The sequence below is a fragment of the Seriola lalandi genome, unplaced genomic scaffold (assembly GCF_002814215.2).
Source record: "Seriola lalandi dorsalis isolate HSWRI2012SDOR001 ecotype SW California unplaced genomic scaffold, Sedor1 jcf7180002054519, whole genome shotgun sequence".
Lineage (NCBI taxonomy): Eukaryota > Metazoa > Chordata > Actinopteri > Carangiformes > Carangidae > Seriola > Seriola lalandi.
In genome coordinates, this window is record NW_019525072.1 from 3169235 (window position 1) to 3189181 (window position 19947).

Here is a 19947-nt window from a genome sequence, read left to right on the forward strand (position 1 = left end):
CCCCACCCACCTCTTCGTCACACATCAACCCGCCTTGCACTTGCCCAAATATAAACTATGTTTGCTGGCGCAGGCACAGATTGAAATGGGGAGGAGCCTGACACACTGAGTTCAGCTCAGGACAGACTGAAGGACAAACAAGCATTAAGGAGGATTCGGCGGAAAAATAAGAGGATAACAAACATACTGAGCACTGCCTGCCTTAAGTAAAGTAAGTTTACACCTGATTTTCTTGGATTTTAGCTAGAGGAGAGTTACCACCACTCGTGATACACAGCAACACTAGTGGGCCTTGCCTCAACCCTAGATATAAATATTATGGAGTCAGTGCACAGAAGTTCCCTTCAGTTGATATTTGATTATTTTAGCATTGATCTGTTGTGTTTTGGCTCTGCATGAAGCTTTTGAAGGCTATTTGACATGAAAATTAACAAGTGTAAACTTGAATCATACTTTTACTTTTTTGCATATTGTCAGTCTCTTATCACATTCAACATGTTAGTATGTGTATTCAGGTGGGATATTTGTAACTGTAGCTATACCTCAACGTGCAATCAAACTTTCATTCTTCTATTTCGTCCTCTACAGATGTCTCTGTCTCCAGTTGGCTCGGCCGCTCGTCGGGTTTTGGCTGCTGCGTCACATTCAAGCCATGAGGGAAAAGGTCAGTGTGTCTTCACTGACTCTCTGAACCAAACACAAGCAACATGCATCAAAGCCTCCAGATTCAGACTTTCTGCATGAACCAGCACCACCAAGTCATGCATGCACTACCATGTTGTTTGAGTCTTTTTACTGACTGAAACATCTGCAGAGCTGGCAGCCAGCCTGCACATTTATGATCTTCTTGTTGATCTTGCATGTTTTATTACCGATAAGGCCCCTTTAGATATTGCCAGGCTCTTTAGTGTACTTTCACTGATTGTGTTTCCCACAGCAAAGACCTGGAAGATCCTGAGCTTCGTGTTGGCCTTACCTGGTGTCAGTGTCTGCTGGCTCAATGCTCACCTGAAGGGCCAGGCGCATTCACATGAACAGCCAGAATTCATACCGTATCCTCACTTGCGTATTCGCACCAAGGTGAGTCTCGAGTCACCTGCACCCCTATTCTCTTACATTTCCAGCATGATTTACTCCAAAAATAAGGAAATGATCTGGGGTGAATATAAATACTTTTTACCCACTTGTGCTTTACTGATACATTGACATATCTCCTTACAGAAATTTCCATGGGGCGATGGAAACCACACTCTATTCCACAACCCTCACACCAACCCCCTGCCTAATGGCTACGAGCGCATCGATCACTGAGAGGATCCGTCACATTTCTGCTGCATGCTTTAAAAAACTGTCTGCGGTGTACTTGCCTTAACTATACGGACCGAGGGGCCAAGCAGTACCGCCATTAAGCAGTTCACCCAGACAGGAATAAAACCACTTTATGCTGTGTTTGAATGAGTCCCTTTTCATTATTTTAATCAAGAGTATTGCTCAATTTAATTTATATCAAAATGTTTTTCTGAGACAAGAGTGGTTTTACATCTCGTTACATTAGAACAGGCTCATCTGTTTCAAGTGTTATAGCAGAAGACACTGCTGTCTCCAATGATGCCTTATTTGAAACTACCACTAGGGGTTGGCAAAGTCAGAAAATGCTCATGTGCTGCATATATTGGCTTTAAAGCATTAGTCTGGTAATGTTCTATATTTTTCTCATTTCCAACAAATCCCATGAAAAGACCAAAACCAACAATGAAATGATCCTTTTAACAAATATTGTGATTCTGATATTGCAAAAACGTCTTTTCCACAGAGCCCAGACTATGAGAATCACTTCCACGTGCCACACAATTGCACTTGGAGACATTTTTTTTATTACAGTAAACATGGGCACCATAGTTTATTGGAGTCATTTGCGCAGACACCATCCTGCCGCAGGAAGTACTCACTAAAGCAAAAATTTGTATTAAACCACCTTTAAAAATAGTCCCAAACAAATGCACTATTTACTCTTGTTTGAGTCTGTTTGCCCTGGTGTTTAAGGAAATTCAATTTTTAAAGAAGTGGGACAGCGCTGAGAGGCGGACAGACAGCGCTGGTTTTGGCCTTTCATGCAATTTGCTGACAATATGAAAGATATAGAACATTACCAGCCACAGCCATGACCTTTAAAATGCTAACATTTAGTAGCATTAGCATGCCAAGTGGAAATTCAAAAATGGGACTGCAAGTGTCCAATAAACAGCTATTTCCCTCCTTGTTGCGCAACTGAGGCAATATGACCCACTGACATTCACTAAAGCCATTCTGCATACACAATCACACTCCAACAATAAGAAACCGAAGGCAAAATGATGCTCCAACAATATATTCAGTGGCATAAATTTATATGGGTCAGGTGAATCCTATACACTGTATATCTGCTATTCCATATTATCTCTATGTACAAAATAAACAACTGGCTCCTTGACCAACCCTGATAATTCCAGTACTTCCAGCTAAATGACATTTATCAAATGCACTGTAGACATTTGTTTAGACTTTTCCCCCCAAAATAAAAATTAAATTAAATTAAAACAATCACAATACAATTGTCATTAGGAGTTAATCCAACAACAGTAAATGATAACAAAATTGTGTCATGCTGGGACGGGCTACAGTTTATATCAATTTACAGTAAAACTGAATAAAAATGTATGTTTCCAAATTATGAAAATAAATCAGCAGTCAGTTCTGTTAGTACTGAAGAAATTCATACAGCATGTTTTTCAGATAATCGTGTTGTGATTATAACCTGCACTTGTACTATCCTATTATTTGATAAGATTAACACAATGGCAACTTTTCTAGAAGCTCATATCAAGTCGACTCTCACTTCATCTACGCCCTCTGAATTCATGCCACCACTCACTCCACTCTAACACGCTCCTTGCTCAACTCAGAGATACTGTGGCCAAACTTAGTAGATCCTGTTTCAGAGCCTCCACGCAGTCGGCCCCTCTGGCTAGTCTGCGAAGGCAATCCCCAGCAAGGGAGGAGGACAAGAAGGGGCGAGGACAGTCCTGACAGCCCAGCAGCAGAGACAGGCAGGCTCGACCCAGTGCCGGGTAACTGTAGCGCTGGGAAAACCAGTATACCTGCGGGAGGAGCACAGCCAGAGCCCCACCACCTGCACCTTCTTGTGAGGAAGAAGAGGAGTCCTGAGCTGCTGATTTCAGAAGCTTTGCTGAACCTTTAATCAGGTCCTTTGATCTTAACCTCAACTCTTCTGGATCGAGTGATTTGTCCACACCTGATGCACAGCTGGATTTGGAAACTGAAGTGACACTGTTGACCGCCTTCTGGTCGGGAGCTGTATTGAGGCCTCTGTTGACTTTTTGAACTGTTCCAGTGGGAGAGGTTTTCTTACTGTGTGTTTTCTGTGGGGAACTGTTTGGTTGCTTGGTCTGTCCTTGTAAATTTTCTGTTTGCATCTCAACACCAGTCAGCTCTAGCTCAGATGTTCGATTAGCCAGGTTCTCCTCGGCAGACTCCAGGCACTCTTGGTCCATTTTAGATGCGGCCTTTTCAGTGTTGTCTTCTGTGGGAGCTGATGCAGCTCTACTAGCAGCCTTGGAGGAGCAGGACAGAAGAAGAGACACACAGAGATCCTCCAACTCTCTCTGTAGCTCAGTCACCAAAAATCGGCACGCTCCAATCATCACTTCACCTAAAGGTGTTTTCTGGAAAGCTAACTCTTCTCTTGAGCGCTCCTCTGTCTCCTTTGGGCAGATACTCAGTCCTTCAAGGACCAGTGAGTCCAAAATCGGGCACTTCCCTCCTTCCCCCTCTCCTTCATCCTTTTCCTTTGTTGTTTCTTGGTCCTTGGTGAAGCGACATCCATGCAGGTAATGCAGCACCGGTAGTAACATACCCGTGCTAACATCTTTGATGTGGATGGCTTCTTCTGCATTACCCTGAGCTTCACCAAATCCACCTCTCAACAGAGCCCTAAAGTATTCAGAGCCGACCCCGTCTGTCTCATCCACCCCAGCCACAGCCTCCCTGTTGGCGGGGACCTGAGTCCCGTCGTCCAGCAGCAAGAGGAGGTCAAAGTTCGAGAGGCCATAAGGACATACGTCTGCTAGCCGAGGCTTTTTTGAGGGAGGGGGCGAAACTCTGCCAATTTTACCGACTGGCTGTTTTGGATGTGGATGTTTTTTGTTAAGCTCAGTTTTAATGCTACCCGTCAGGGTAGACAGGCATCCAATCAGGAGAGAGAGGTACAGTGAGTGGAGCTGAGAGGTCAGGCCTGGGAGTGGCGAATTAAACAAGTCAGAAAGCAACCTTCCACATTCAGCAGGGTTGTCCTCATTCACATCATCATCATCGCAACCAAGTGGCTGCAGAGCCAAGAGTAGCCCACCACTGTCCAGAAGAAGCTTCTTCAATAGGGACTTGTTGCTGTTGAAGAAAAGGAGGGTTTGAAATATGAATATGAATATGAACTGTTTGCAAGTTCCATCAAAATAAATCTAAGACTATTTACTACCATTGTAATGGCAGAAGTAAATACAAAAACATGCACTCAACAACATAAAGATTTTAACAATATGTTAAGATGAGTTTAATAGGATTCGTAATTCCTCATAGAAATGGCACAACAACAACTTTCTTAAGCTCAGCAAATGTAAAAAGACATTTCGTGGAATTCCAGCATTTTAAGTTTTTCAGTTTTGAAAATTTCACGATTACTAAGCTCATATTCATATAAATCTACTACTCACCTGCTGATTAATGGCAGTGACAGCGCACAGTTCATCTTGTCTGACTCAGAGCCTGACAGCATCACATGTGCAAGAACCCCAGAGCCAAATCCAGACTCACACTGGACACGCAGATTATTGAGAAGTGCAACACCTGCACACAGAGAGTCAGCATACGGTTATAAACTGCTCAGGTAGGAAATGAAAACGACCAGATTTAAGGTTTGACCACACAAAAGCTAATTTACAAACATTAATCTATTCATAAGTAGGGATGCACCAATCTGCTACGATGGCTGTGAAACTGACTTTAGTAAGAGTATCGAGTATTGGCCAGATCTGACTGGTCCACATCAAATCATTTGTCAATGTCATTAGAAAATTCAGTGTTTGCACTATCAGTTACAGCGGGTCGCAGACACACTTTTTAATGCAACAGCTATCCTCATGTTTCCTTACGTAAACATGATTGCAATGAGTTCAACATAGTGAGGTAAACAGAGGACTAGCCTTGCAGCAGTACTCGGTAACAGCAGGTCAGAAACACTGTGACTCTAGTCAGAAGAATTTAACCAATAATTTGCTGTACATTATAATAACAGATCAGATCAACATGCAACCCTTGTTAAGTTAATCTCTTACCAAGTTGTTTAATTTTGGCTTTCACTCGGTCTGTCTGCCTCTCCTCTCCCTCGAACCCTCCCTCTCTCTGGCAGAGATGGTGGCGAATCAATGCCACCGAGCCCGTTCGGACCAGCGCCTGCAAACAGTTTGGGTTGCAACTCAGTCGGCAAAGCATTCTGAAGCACCTGCTGCTGGGGTCCTGGTGCTGGGTGAGGTAATAGAGCAAGCCGGACATGACGCCTGAGCTGACCAGAGCAGCGCTTGGGTCAGTGGCGTGGGAGAAGCGCGACAGCAGCAGCAGGATGGGCGACTCTGGCGTCCAGGGTTCAGGGTGGTAAGGGTGGTGGTAAGCCATCTGGCGGGGCGCAGAAGGAGGGGTGTCAAGAGTGACCTTAGTCAAAGCAGCTGCTGAATGGGCCCGCTGCCTCCTTCTGTTAGGGGATGAGAACTTTGACGGAGACACGGGTGTTTGGGCTGTTTTAGTGGGAGAGGACACAGTGGAGGAACTGGGCTGATTCTGGGGTGTGACTGCACTGGAGGGCTGAGGACTAGAGGGAGGTGGATCAGTGACTTTCTTCGGGGATGACGGTTGGAGCTGGGCTGAAGAGGTCACAGGGGAAGGCTGAGCTGCTTTTTTAGAAGCAGAAGAGAGAGTAGGGCTGGACGAAGAAGAGATTTTAACAGAACTGGAATCAGCGTTCGGTGATGAGGTTTGAGGGGATGAAGATGCTGGGATCTGAAGACCCCCCCATTCCCCGTCAACACCAGAGGAATCCAGCAGGTCCCCCTCAGAAGAGATCAATCCCTCAGACACCAACCAGGACCTGGAGGGAGGGAAGGAGGGAAGGAGAGAGAGAGAGAGACAGAGAGAGAGAGCGCTAAAGATGTAGATAAACAATAGAGAAGTAGAACAATAAAATCGTTCACAAAGTAAGCTGCGCATTTCATTTTCCATACCTGAGACTTTGAAAGCTTGATGAACCTAGACTTTGCTCCCGACCACCTTCTTCCTTCTTGTAGCCTTCAGGAGGGGGAAAGTCAAAGGATTCAAAACACGATGAGGGCAGCAGCTCAGTGGGAGACATGCTCGACGTGATGCTCACATCCATCTTCTCAGCAGATTGTTCCTCTCCTCTGGTGAGCTCAACTAGTCGTGCAACAAGCAGAGGGACCAGCCCTAATTCTTGCAACTGCTCCATGGCAGATTCATCAAAAACAAAGTCCACACAGGCCAGAATGGCTAGCCGGGAAAGCGGATGACTCTGATGGGCTGACAAAAAGCCTATGAGCACCTCCAGTCCACCACTCTCCTTCACCTTGGCCCGGTTGACCGCCTCCTTACAGCACAAGCACAGCGCCTTGAGGAAGACTCCAGATTTGAGCAGGTCCCTTTTCACTTCCTCTGTGAACTTCTGAATGACGCCCAGTGACCCCACCAAAGGGCGCAGGCAGCCTTGGGAGCACATGTTGGCCAGAGTTTTCAGTGCCAGCTCTTCAAAAGGTTTACCAGACTCCCCTGACGCCATGACACTGAGTTGCGCGAGGACCCCAGAACGGGACACCTCCCTGGCACATTCGACACCACAGCCCCGCGTCAGCTCGTGGATGGTCCTGAGTGCCGCCCGCCTCAGTCCCTGGGGATATTCTGGAGCAATGAGAGGGGCAAGGGCTGATAATGTCCCTTGGGTGAGCAGTGACAGGCGGTTAGAGGGAGTATCGGAGAGGTAGAGGAGGGCCCGTGCAGCTGACTGAGCGCACTCCAGTTTAGGACATAGGTCTTTGGGTGGAGCAGCAGTGGGGGAGGATGGGGCAGAGGAAAGAGACACACAGAGGAGGAGGAGAGGAACACCACCTGTGTGAAAAAAGAGAATGAAAGAAAAAAAAAATCAATGTCCAATTAAGGCACATGTCAGCTAACCCACTCGCTAACACTAACATACTGGCGTTTCAGACTTACCAGCAGAATGAATGAGGGCAGAACTCTCTGGATCCATGGCCAAATTCCCCAAAGCCCGGGCTGCTCGGTTCTGGACAGTCTCCAGGGCCACATTTCTCTTCAGGATCCCCACTAAGACAGTCAAGAAATGTTTAAGACTAGATGCAATGAGGCACTTTTTTTTTTTTTTTATATATAATATCTGATAAAAAATTTTTTTTTCAAATTATAGAATAAATTCTTCATAAGAATGTGTAATATCACATACCTACAACATTTATTCCATCAAGCTTACGAATCTAAAGTAGAAAACATTTAAAATGTGAGCAATTTCAATGACTGAATTAATCAAATAAGCTTTCAATGCCTTCTTATTTTATTAATTTCACCTCTATACGTGTCTCCAGCTCAGTGCAGCAGTTGGCCAGGATGCTCAGCGCCAGGTCCAGTGTTTTCCTGGAGCACTCTGGGTGTTTAAGCAGGTCCAGCAGGGGCCGGAGACCACCTTGAGTTCTGAATCTGGCAATACCAGCCTTGTCACCCTTGATGTGCTGCGTGCGGATAGCAACCAGAGCTCGCCACTGAGAGACTCTGGACCTCTTGTCCATTTCTCTGCCACCGCTTGTGTCTCCCTTGCCATGCCCGTGATGTTCAGATGATCCAGGCTTAGAAAGATGAGCCAAGCACCAGGTCAGAGAAGACTCTGGTGATGCTGAGTGTCCTTCTTTGGAGGGTGCTCGAGATTGTTTCCAGTCACCTTGCGCAGGTTTTGCAGCCATGGTCCCTCTGAATGTTAAGCGACGGTTCACTTATCTTAACTTTCCTCCTCTCAGTTCAACCAGATACTATACACTCTGTGGAGCATGACTGGACGCACCCAGGGAAATACTGAAAAATTTAGTAACATGTCATTTCTCTTTAAATTGTTAGCTAATTGCTCAACTGGTGAAAATGTGCTCTTAATGAGTTCATTCTTTTTTTCTTCAAAGTTTCCGCAAAAATCACATTCTGGCGCGGTCAGAAAACTACAGATACCAGCATGAAAAAGTAAAGTTGTACCACCTGACGCCGCAGTCGCTGACGGGAGATTGAGTTCCAGCAGCTCCGGTCTACTCCCTGCAAAACAGGCCTACATCGTGAAGAAGGCCGAACAAGCGTTATTCTACGTAATGGACGTGTATATTCTCAATGTAACGTATTTTTGCACATCAAAGGACGAATTAAAGCTCTATTTGATCAATGTTTTGTTACCACTGGCCGAATAATTTTTGTGAAACAAAATGCAAACGCCTATGTTAGCCGCTAACGCCATCTTTAGCCAAACAACAAAACAGGGACGGTTGAGGGAGGGAGCAGGGAGTGAAGGGGTGTGTCGGTAAGATATATCATGGGACTTGTAGTTCAAATTTTGCTGCCTGTTAACTGTCGTAATACATTTCTGCTCTTAAAAAACTACGTTCCCCTTGACAGTGAAAAATGGTGGCGTGCCTTAAACGGCTAGCAGCGTTCAGGGATTGTAGTTCAGTTAGTAGACCCGAATAATCAAAAGCCTATTTGTATCAACTAAAATGGACTACACTTCCCATGCTTTTAAGTGACGTTGTTTTAGTCATCGTTTTACACGATGCGAGAAATTGCATCGGTGTCTCTGAGATGTTGTTAAATTCCACGGTAGATAAATAACAAGTTTAACTGTAATGGTTGTGGTTTAACGTCATGGAGGTAATCGAAACAATTGTCATACAGAGTACTGGAGTGGAAGGAAAGGAAACGGTCGTGTCCAGTGTGGACGCCGATAAAACCAAAGCAGGTTAGTACTCGCAGTTTGAAGTTAAACAGGCTTCATCCAGTCATCGCATGATGCGAGGAGGGCCTGATGAGTGCGCAGTATCTGCCTATTGCACTCATTATACTGTCATAAACCGTCATTTACACGATGTCAGCTACATGAATCACAATTAGAAATCATCTGGTAACATATGGCTTTAAATAGGTGTTCCATTAATACATACTGTGTCAAATGAAATGATTGAACTTTCAAAATAAAGCCACATGTTTGGGGCAAGGTCATAAATATGTGAACAACATTGACATGAGTCACCTTTGTTTTCCTCTCTAGAATTTATCTGGACACTGCAGGCTACATGGCACCTTATCAACACCCGACTGGAAATGGATCAGGCTTTTGACCAGCCAGTTTGCAAGAAAAAGAAACTATGGGAGATGGTGGCAGAGAAGGTGAATGCCAAACTAAGGGAGTCAGAGGTCACAGATGTCACTGTGAAGGCATACGAGTGTGATCTCAAGTGGAGAAACATGTTGGCCACGTACAGGAAGAATGCAGAGAGGGCCAAGAGGCTGGGGGCGGCCAGTGTTCACTGGGAGTTCTTCAAAACCATGCATGAAGTTCTGGGCAAGAGCAGGGAGGAGATCGAAGCCCAGCGCAGAGCCAAGCTCAGCGGGACGAAAGTGGGCAAGGCCATAGCCAGCAAGAGGTTTACCCCTATCCTCCCCACACCTCCTGCAACAGCCACTCCCTGCCCTGCCCGGCCTCCACAGGACGTCATGCAGCTGTACATGGAGCTGCAAGAGAGGAAGATGAACATGTGGGCCCAGCAGAAAGCCCTGGAGGAGAGGAAGATAGAGGCCATCAACAACCTGGCCCAGGCCATCTCCAACCTGGCTCAGAAGAACAGCAACAGACATCAAAGGATGTTCATTAGGCCTGAAGAGACGTGAAGTGGATGTGAACTTCTTACCAAAAACTTTTGATACTGAACAGAGGGAACTGTTTGAGTATGTTTTTAGCATATGTTTTTAGATTGGTCATGTTGGCACATTTGTACCGTTGCAGTTTATAGAGTAGTTTGGCCAGTCTGTGTTCTGTAGAGCTAAACATAACACATTTCAGAATAGGTGAAAACATATGAGTTCAGAGGAGACATATGAGACAGAGATATACTCACATATCACGTCCTTAAAATTGTTCTTTTCTGTTTATATCCCAATAGATATAATCCTCACTTATTTTATACTAAAATAGAATAGTTAATAAAGGCTGGCTGAGTTTGGAGAGTAAGAAAACCTGAAATATCACACACAAACTACATGAATACAAGCATCCTACCATCTCTGTACCTATGCACAAGTGGAAAATCTTATTTTTTTATGGAGGTACCATAAGTGCACAAACTGAAATAATCAGAAACAAGCTAACAGAAATGATCAATGATATGATCATGATAATCGAGAGGTCATAGACTAAAATTTTATATTTTTGAGTTAAGACAATACAGATATTTATAATGATAGTTATTATTTTTATTTGGTATCAATAACTGTATTCATAGGCATGCTGGTGCTATGTTAATGTACTAATGAAATACACTTTGTTTATTAGATAATATGAACAACTTCACAATGTAATGTGATCCACTAAACAACCTGCAATAAATACTACCTTTGATAATATTTTCACAGCTCCATTTACATATTTGTAAATTGTTCCTTTTTGACCCCTTCACACTTTCTAAGAGCCTGGAAACAATCTCACTTGTTAGAAATCAAAGCTGTTGTGTGGATATTATTTGTGTTCCTTACCAGTATACTGCTATCACAGACACGTTTTATAGGTTGTGGTGTGTACTTCTACTCTGATGACGAGGGGCACGAGTAGTACAACTGTTGTTAAGACAGTAACCACATCTACAGTGTATTATCAGAACAAAGGCCTCATCCACGTCAGAAAAAAACCCAAAACAAACCAAAGTAAAATGAGGTGAAAATGTTCTGGAAAACTAAACACCATACAGTCTCATCATTTGTCATCACCATTATGATAAGCCACAGTAATAACTGCATTACCATATTCATAGCGGAAACTGTTTCTGTTTACACTGTAAAATCTTCAAAAGCAAACCTATCCCTGTTACGTGGGTGTGTGTGTGTGTGTGTGTGTACGGATAGACCCAGGCAGTTGGAGATTTTTGTTAAAATAAACCTTTATTTACATCTTCTAAATCTCCATCTCTAACAGACATCATCACATCACGTGCTTCCTGATTCAAAGTTTTTCAACAACAAATCCGAGATGGCGTCACGTCTACTTACACCCTCATCATTCACCTCCCCCTCTCCCTCCTGGGTTACCGCTTCCTCTTTCTTAACTTCTCCTTGAACCACTTGTCCCATGTCCAAAAACAAATTGTGCAACACACACGCTGTCAGCACAACGGCTCTGGCTCGATCATAGTTCCCGATATCCAGATACCTAAGCCTCTGAAATCTGGCTCTCAGGCTGGAAACGGCCTGATCCAGGATTTGAAAATGCTCCTCCAGCATTTTGTTGAAGAACTCTTCTCTCAGTCCATGATTTGCTATGTATGGAGTTAAAATCTGAGCAGTGAGCGGGTAGCCAGCTCTGGCTACGAGGCAGGAGCCAGGAGGCATCAGTTCAGGATGCTGTTTAAGTTTGTCTCTAAGAGCGCTGCCTCTGTCCACGTCTGACCCTTTACTGATTCTGCAGTGTAGGAACTGGCCTCTACGGTTACATAAAAGCTCAAGGTTTAACCAGGAGTCAGGATGGGCCTCCTTCTTCATCTTCTTCACCTCAGGCACTGTGCTCTCCACATCATGTTTCCCTATAGGCAGGCGGATAGGGATCTGGGTGTGTCCCAACACTCCCAAGACCTGGGGAACACTTTCTTCCTCGTCCCCCTGCCCCTTCTCTGGACTGTAAAGTGGGAAAAGAGACTCTACCACCTCTTCACCTGGAGAATAGAGAGAAAATATCACCACCATTATCATTTTCAACCCCAATTTTTGTACTCAAATCACTTAGAACATTGTACTGATCATCCAACAAATCTCCCACAAGAAGAACACTGTAATCAACCCACCGACTGGCCACCTGATTAGCCTCTCCTCCAGCATGTTGACGCGCTCACAGAAAGAAAAGAAGATCCTGTGGATGTTTCCTTTCTCCAGGTGGAAGCGGCGGGACACAGAGCGGTAGCTGACGCGCTCGGAGAGCAGGGTGAGGGACAGAAGGACGGTGTGGGACAGAGATAAACGAGCCCGACCGGCCATTCTAGTCCGGGATTTGGAGCTCTGAAGCAGGTCTGTGATGCACTGGTTAGACAAAAAATTTTAAAAATCATGTTACAGTAGCCAACATTAAACTCAGCAGATTCAATGGGTATATCAGGTGAAATTTATGGCAAATCTAGGGGCTGGCAAAAGCTCCAGTATTATTATATTTAAAAGCTGAAACAATTACTTGATTAATCAATTAGTCTGTCAACAGAAAATTATTTGGCAACTCTCTGTATAATTGATTAATCGTTTGACTCACATTTCAACCTAATTTTTCTAAAAATTTTCTGGTTCCAGCCTCTTAAATGTGAAGATTTTCAGTTTTTCTCGGTTTAGATCATTGTTATCTGACTATATTTGTGTTTTTAACTGTTGGTTGGACCTGTGAAATTGTCATGTTGGACTTTTCTTAGATAAAAACAACAACTAATCTATTAATCGAAGAGAACGATAAAGAAAACAATTGTTAGTTGCAACCCTAATTGCATCCTTTATTATTTTATTGAAAATTGTAACATATTTGGTTTTTCCAGAGCCATTTTTCAACGGGTGTGAATAGTGGAAACAAGTAGCTACAATGAAATGAATAAGATTTGAGGAATTGTTTACTTTATATATAAGATGTGTATAAGAGACAGGTGTGTGTGTGTGTGTGCATTGTAAACAAATGGTCCCAGATTACTTTTACCTACTCTCTTTGACAGATTATTAGACGATTTTAAAACTATAAGAGCCTGAGATATGTTAGAGGACAGGATGATTGAAGTCACCTTCAGTGCTGCACTGTCCACGGTATCCAGCTGTTCCTGGGACTCTGCTGTGTCTTCCTCTGGGGGACTACATGCTGCTGTTGCTGTGTGTAAAACCTGAGGCCCCATGTTAGGTTGGCTCTGCAGTAATTGTACGTACAACGTCGGGGGACGCTGAGATTTAAGTTGTGCTATCAGGTCAGCCTCCAGGATCTCTTCCACCGCCTGGTCCAGCCGCTGCTCCAGCTCGCCCGGGGACAGAGGCTGCCACTCTAGCTCCACCATGTCCAGCACGGCTCTGCCCGCCGACAGAACATGTAAACCGACGTCCATCTGTGCTGGTGAAGGATAACTTAGATAGTCGCAGTTATCAAGTCATTCGTAGCTGCACAGACACAAGGCGTGGACGACTGTTGCTGCTAGCAAACTGCTAGCCGACTAGCTAAAGTATGGTGCGTTTAAGTGCCGTCTGAAAGTTCAGAGAAACAGAGATGTGTTTAGGAACAGTGAGCAGTTCACTCATGACGTTTGCAAGGTCGTAGTGTTGATAAATGATTAGATTGTTAAGCAGCCCTTTTACACAATAAATAGCGAGTTTAGAACTGCAACATTTAGTTTAATTAATTGGTCGACCGACAGAAAATTAGTCATTTATCAAGTAAATTTAATATCTTTCATATTAGGACTGTAGGTTGGACAAAACAAGGAATTCTAAAACGTCGACTTGGGTTCTGCGATATTGTGATGGGCATTTATCATTTTTTATTTTATTGGCAAAATTATTGATTAAGACATACATCTTTATTACATCTATATCTCACATCTTTGCATGTAGTTGGCTATTATTAGTAGTTATCCTAATATAAGCTGATAAACATTAGCAGAACACAAAGGCCTTACAAATGTAAACACTTTAATACTACAAATCATCTCATATGGTTCGATGTAAATATGTATTTATGTTAAAGATTTAGCTCAACAGACAGTTACTGTAATGTAATATTAATAATCGTTTGTATTCCTGTGCACAAAATGACAGTACTGTATCAACATATTCACCATTGACTACACAATCATACAAAAACACCACAGTGCACAAGGGTGAAAAACAGTTGCTTTAATGTCAAATCAGTTACAAGTGCAACTTTGATCATGTCCCACTGTTTAACAGCCTCAATTTGCAAATGCTTTTTGTTTTGCTATTTCATTCAACACCCCCAAGTCAGAATATCCTTTCCTGTGCTAAATAATGGCGGACTTTTGTTTTTAATTGTAACTTTCTAGATCATGAGACCCATTTTTATACACTTTTAATTTGATGATTTGTTGTGCAGAAGAGTTCATTTCTATTCCTCTCTTACTTTTAGGAAAACAATGTTTATTAAGGTATTAATGGTGTATAACACAACACAAGTTGCAGCATGAACTAAAACTAAATGGGCAGTGATACTGGTGATAATGGAGGGTCAAGTGTGCAGCCCACCTTTCACAGACACAGTTCCATAACTCATCACACAACAAACTATCTGTTTAACGTTAAAATGTTTTATGTTTACTATAAACAATTAGGCCCAATGATTGAAATTAGCAAGACCTCACCAACATCTCCATGATTTCATGGGCTACAATCAAACACTGGAGAGGAAAGTTGGTTAGTTCCCACCTCTGTTAGTAATATAAATTAATCAATAATCATTATTTTTGCTGCTATGTCTGTCGCTCATTTCGTTTTCAACACCAGGCCCATGCCAGCATTAAATGTGTTGTAGATACCCACAACTGAGCGCATTCAGTCTCAGTAACACCTGTGAGCAGCTAAAGTATGAAAACTACAACTACTGAGAGATAAAGTACCAAGAAATCCTCACCTTAATGCCAGATCTGCCAACAAGTGAATCTATTTTATTTCAGATTCATATTGTTCAAAAGTTCTTGAAATACAGATAGTAACTTAGAAATTCACAAACTCCTAGCTATTGTTGCAACACATATCCAGGCCAAAGACCAAAAACATGTTAAATCCTAGTAATAGTTTAATAAAGAAACACACAAACATAAAAGCCTAAAAATGTCACACCTTATCAACTCCCACATTTAAGCCAGCAAAATAAAAAACACAAGTAAGGTTGCATTAGCCTTACCTCAAATAAAGACTAGAATTCATTAAATACGAGGTACAATTCTTTATGTTCAGCCTTTACCAATCCCATGGATGACTGACAGTGTCATGACAAGTCCGTCAGGTATCTCTGAAGGGTCTTGTGTGAAAGTATCAATTTAGCATGCGTACTCCGATTTCAGGACAAATGAACCACTTTGAAGCACCCGCCCTCACATTTACAACAAGGGGAATCCGTGTTTGTAATTGTTTATGCCCAGCTGAAGACAGGCAAGGTAAAACTCACCCGCTGAGGCATCAATTCCCAAAATTCAACCCCTCCCACCCCCCCGTGCGTCCTCCCTCAGACCCCCTGTGCGTCCCTCTCCTTTCCCCGCCTACTGCCTCACTGTACAGCCTGCTCGTTGGCTGTGCTGCCCGAGTCCTGGGGCTTCATGACGTCAGGGAGCTCTGGGGGAGTGGAGAAGGGCTCAATCCTCAGCTGCTCAAATGAATCATCTGGGAGAATGACAGGAAGTGACGACAGTGAAAAGAGAGAGAACATACATGACACAGAAAGTAAACCAGAGCAAAATTAAGAGCTCTTAAAACTGTGGCATGAAATAAAAAGTGAATGATTGGTGCAGTGACTATGGAAAAAATTGGTTAGATCTAAGTGTGAAATACTTACCACCCAGACGGAAAGCTAATCCCACCGTGGCTGGGGCCTGAGGTCGGGCTGTTTGATTTGTGAAGCCACAATTGCCAAGAGTTTGACCGTCGTTAAGCAGCACGTCATCCTGGTGAAGAAAATGAACAAAGTACTGTAGAGCCAGCTGTTCACGCACCAAATGTTTTTGTCTCACTGAACAAAGTGCACATTATCACTGTGTACCTCTCAGAGATATGTTCAATGTGTCTGTAGAGATTTAGGAGACCAAATTGCCACTGCATTAAGATTTGTTACAAGGTGAAATTGGTGCACTCTCGTATGAAGACTATTGTGTTTCTCTAAGCCAGAAAGTTTAAGGTGTATTCAGTGTCAGTTAAGTTAAGACAAAGAATCTTGTTAAATTAAAGGATTCAGATGAGAAATAGTTCAAGCTTTGCATTCGGCTCAGGGTGAATGATTTGGATGAAGTTCTCTATCACATGTAATTTCAAATTACAACATATACATTACGATATAAAATTACAAACTTTCTGGAAAATGAATTGAGAAACTCATTATAGATAAAATAATGAGACAGGCATGTCTATCTCTCATGTAATTAATCCACTGGCCAAATAAACCAACATACTTCCCCATACTGATGAAAGAAACACCCAACAGAGGTCCTGCTCATTGTAACATTTCACACAAATTGACACAATAGTCTGGTCTAATACAACCAGTTAAAGAGATAACAACTTCATAAATGGTATTATCACTTAGTTTATACAATGTTAAATTAAAAAAAAGATGAATAAAAATAATTATGAATAAGGTCTTCAATTTGCTTGTTTTGTCTGACCAATAATCCAAAACCTAAGAATATTCAGTTTACTGCCAAAAAAGAAAGATCCTGATACTTAAAAAGCTGAGACCAGAGAATGCCATTTCAGCTTGAAAACAATTAACTGACTATCATTTGCTGCTGATTAAATTTCTGTCAATTGACTTAACAATTAATAGACTAATCACTGCAGCTCTGAATGGTACAGCTAATTCTTGGAACATAAACAAATTTACAGTCTCACAGTGTATATTTTAATATTACCCACCCCTACACACACCTCGATCACAAAGTGCTTTAGCAAAAATATGAATTCTTATATTGCTCTAAACTTACATGAACATGTTACACCAACAAGCCGGTATGAACGACAACAACAACAAACCAAGAACCTGTTTATTACATACACATGGTTCTGTAAATGGTCATTTCACTAATCATACACTTCACCCCAAAGAAATAGTGTTTTGAGCGACAGGTAATTACAGTTCAATCTTATATGACTGATAGAGCAAAGTTGCTCTCTAAACTGTTACTATAATTTAAAAATAACTGATAATGTGCCTCGTGTTTTCCTTCAGTACTGGAAGATAGTTTATTGGCTGTACCGACCCTGCCATCACAGACAAACTGTAAGATGTATCAGGTCATTTATTTCACCTTATAAAGCCTCTGATCTTCAGGTGGCCTCTTTAAAATGCCTTCCACTATGCGCTTCAGTTCATAGACTGTGGTAGACTCTTTGGCATCTGTGAAGATGGTCGTCTTGTGACGTCGGATCATTAGAAACACATCCTGAAAGCACAGAGGAAAGAGTGGAAATGAGACACTGAATCACATTAGAAAAACATTGTTGACCTTGTAAATGCTGCTTTCTCAAACATGATGCTGTAAACCTCTGGAGGCACATTTCACCCTGAAACAACTCATTCATGGGTTTTAATCACATTATTCCAAAGATAGAAAAACAACCAAGATGTCATGTATCTAGGATGACCTCCCATTGCCTATTTCAAACTCATTTACCCTGCTGATGAATAGAGCATTGTAGTGTGAGGACAAATAATTGATAATCTACCAACTACTGCTTATCTCAATGGTAAAACCAAACATCAGCTTCCATCACCGGATAGAGAATTTTTCACTTGCAAATACTGAACAACTGAAGCAAAAGCATAGGGATAATGTGCTACTTATTATAAGTTTTTTTTGTTTTGTTTTTAAAAAAATCACAATAAAATGGTTTAGTACATTCATCACAGAGCCGCCACATCAAAATGGGTCTAACACAAAGTTCTTAATAATTTGGTGGAATATCCCAAGAAAATACAGACGACATGACTGATGTTAAGTCAAGTGAAACTCTAAAAGTACATGGATCTGCTACTGATGCTTCATTTGCATCAGTAGTGGACCCATGTACTTTTCAAATTAGATTAACTACTACTACTGACAAAAGCTAAACCAAATTAGATAGTAGATAACTGTGTTCATAGACTTAAACTGCCTGTATTAGGCAGGTAAAACAGGATGGGGCTGTACGGCAGCAATCGTGGTGAAGCTGGCACTGGCAGCAGTTTAGGGAGTTCGTTAAGGAGCAAACAGCCCTCCTTAACGTTACACCAACCTCCACACCTTGGCGTTTTAAGACCAACAGTGCAGCAGCTGCTTGCTAGCGTCATGGCGTGATAGCTTAGCTGTGGCAACTAGCCAAAGGTAGCCGTTCAGCCAACTGTTAGCTACAGTAGCTTCCTCAATCAATAGGGCATGGAAAAGTTAGCTACTAAGTACTCAACACTTGTCAAACAGTTAATCGCTACATTTAACTGTTAACACTACCCAAGCCTTTTAATCTAAGTTGTTTCTCAGACGATAACATTAGCCGAGCTACAGCAGCTAATGACAACTTTAGCTAGTTAGCTTCCTCGCGGCTAGCTATCCATTTGTCAAAAAAACAAAGTTTGTTGGTAGAGCTGTCACTTATCCAGAACAAGGTTATTTTCTATGTCCTTTTATCTGGACCCCTCTTCGCCAACCCTGCTCGAGCTTTTGTAATGCCATGTTCAGCTAGCGTGAGCTGGTGTGTTGACGTTAACCAACGCTGGGATGCTAACCCACGATAGCAATGGTTAGCTAAACAAAGGCATAAGCTTTTGGATGGTCGTTTTTTGTGACAAGCTTAGTTCACCTACTGACAGCACACATTTCAACGCCCAGAGAAGGATTTAATGACTAATTTAAGTAGGCTTTGCTCAGTCAATAGGCCGTTACGGTATGAGCTGTATCTGTTTTCCTCACTCACCATTTCTTGCGGTAGGCTGCACTCAGAAAAAAAAAACGCCTCCACTGCACAGCGACAACAGTGAGCTCACAGCGGCATCAGAGACAGCTGCGGCTCCTGGATCATCCACCAGGGGGCAGCGCCCCGGCTTTATTCAGCGAGTCAGTGGCGCTGTATCGTTATGATCGGTTATGATACTGTCAGAAGTCAGCAACATATTGTAATGTGGCTTTTAAAATTGAGCATTTTCCCTCATATGGAGTAAAACCAAGAACGTTGGTGTGTCGCTTTACTGTTTTTAACTAAGGTCATGTGGTTGAAAGCACAATTACTATTACTGTAGTATGTTTCAGTATAATACACTTTTTATAGTTTCTTGAGATACGTTATTTCTTTTTTCCAATAGATCTCTGTTCAATATGGTCGCGTACTGTCTGTGTGATGTGTCACATAGTTAGATAAGAAGACACATCATTATAACACAACAAAACAAGGCTTGACAGACATGAGAGAGAAAACAAATATTTAGAACAATTACATTCCTCAAAAGACTTTATTAAATATGATGCCCAAACGTTATATAGAAAGAAAATGCAGTTTTACCAATTTTGTGCAAACCTTTGGGGCATTGATGATCCATTTAAATGATTTCTTGTGATTGCTATAAGAAAAATGAGAAAGCATTCCACTTAGCATGGCGAAGTCTTTACAGTTAACTTGTACAACTTACAATTATGTGTTCTTGTTCCAACAATCAAAAATATCCTCACACGATAAACAAAGAATGTATTTGTGACACTACTGTGGTTTCTCACGGGGCTTCAATCCTTTATTTGGATTCAGCCATTGAACATTTTTGTCGGATCAAAGCCTGTAATTCCACAATGAACTGAACGGAGCCTCATCATTATTAACAAACATTGT

At 42.3% G+C, this 19947-nt stretch overlaps 5 protein-coding genes across 5 annotated transcripts; 2 read left to right on the plus strand and 3 right to left on the minus strand.

The window, feature by feature from the left end:
- The first annotated feature begins 55 nt into the window (after positions 1-55).
- On the plus strand, positions 56-1449 carry cox6a2 (cytochrome c oxidase subunit 6A2). Its single transcript, XM_023413933.2, has 4 exons — positions 56-211; positions 589-664; positions 938-1080; positions 1222-1449. Exons 2-4 carry the CDS (start codon positions 589-591, stop codon positions 1309-1311), a joined length of 309 nt encoding a protein of 102 aa, XP_023269701.1. The 5' UTR covers positions 56-211; the 3' UTR covers positions 1312-1449.
- Positions 1450-2352: 903 nt separating this feature from the next.
- Positions 2353-8644, minus strand: armc5 (armadillo repeat containing 5). Its single transcript, XM_087175970.1, has 8 exons — positions 8368-8644; positions 7695-8193; positions 7574-7604; positions 7327-7437; positions 6327-7221; positions 5388-6193; positions 4767-4899; positions 2353-4443 (listed from the first exon to the last, which is right to left on the minus strand). Exons 2-8 carry the CDS (start codon positions 8082-8084, stop codon positions 2934-2936), a joined length of 3876 nt encoding a protein of 1291 aa, XP_087032096.1. The 5' UTR covers positions 8085-8193; positions 8368-8644; the 3' UTR covers positions 2353-2933.
- A 270-nt stretch (positions 8645-8914) lies between these two features.
- LOC111660444 (uncharacterized) lies at positions 8915-10776 on the plus strand. The gene is given in 3 exon segments (XM_023413726.2): positions 8915-9115; positions 9425-10003; positions 10006-10776. Coding segments are annotated over 3 exon segments (696 nt in total). The 5' UTR covers positions 8915-9021; the 3' UTR covers positions 10029-10776.
- Positions 10777-11288: 512 nt separating this feature from the next.
- Positions 11289-13632, minus strand: LOC111660442 (uncharacterized). The gene is made up of 3 exons (XM_023413725.2): positions 13170-13632; positions 12204-12435; positions 11289-12074 (listed from the first exon to the last, which is right to left on the minus strand). The coding sequence occupies exons 1-3, from the start codon at positions 13479-13481 to the stop codon at positions 11353-11355; spliced, it is 1266 nt and encodes a 421-aa protein (XP_023269493.1). The 5' UTR covers positions 13482-13632; the 3' UTR covers positions 11289-11352.
- Positions 13633-14250: 618 nt separating this feature from the next.
- Positions 14251-19132, minus strand: elob (elongin B). The gene is made up of 4 exons (XM_023413938.1): positions 19045-19132; positions 17403-17537; positions 15938-16046; positions 14251-15765 (listed from the first exon to the last, which is right to left on the minus strand). The coding sequence occupies exons 1-4, from the start codon at positions 19045-19047 to the stop codon at positions 15653-15655; spliced, it is 360 nt and encodes a 119-aa protein (XP_023269706.1). The 5' UTR covers positions 19048-19132; the 3' UTR covers positions 14251-15652.
- Between the last annotated feature and the right edge of the window lie 815 nt (positions 19133-19947).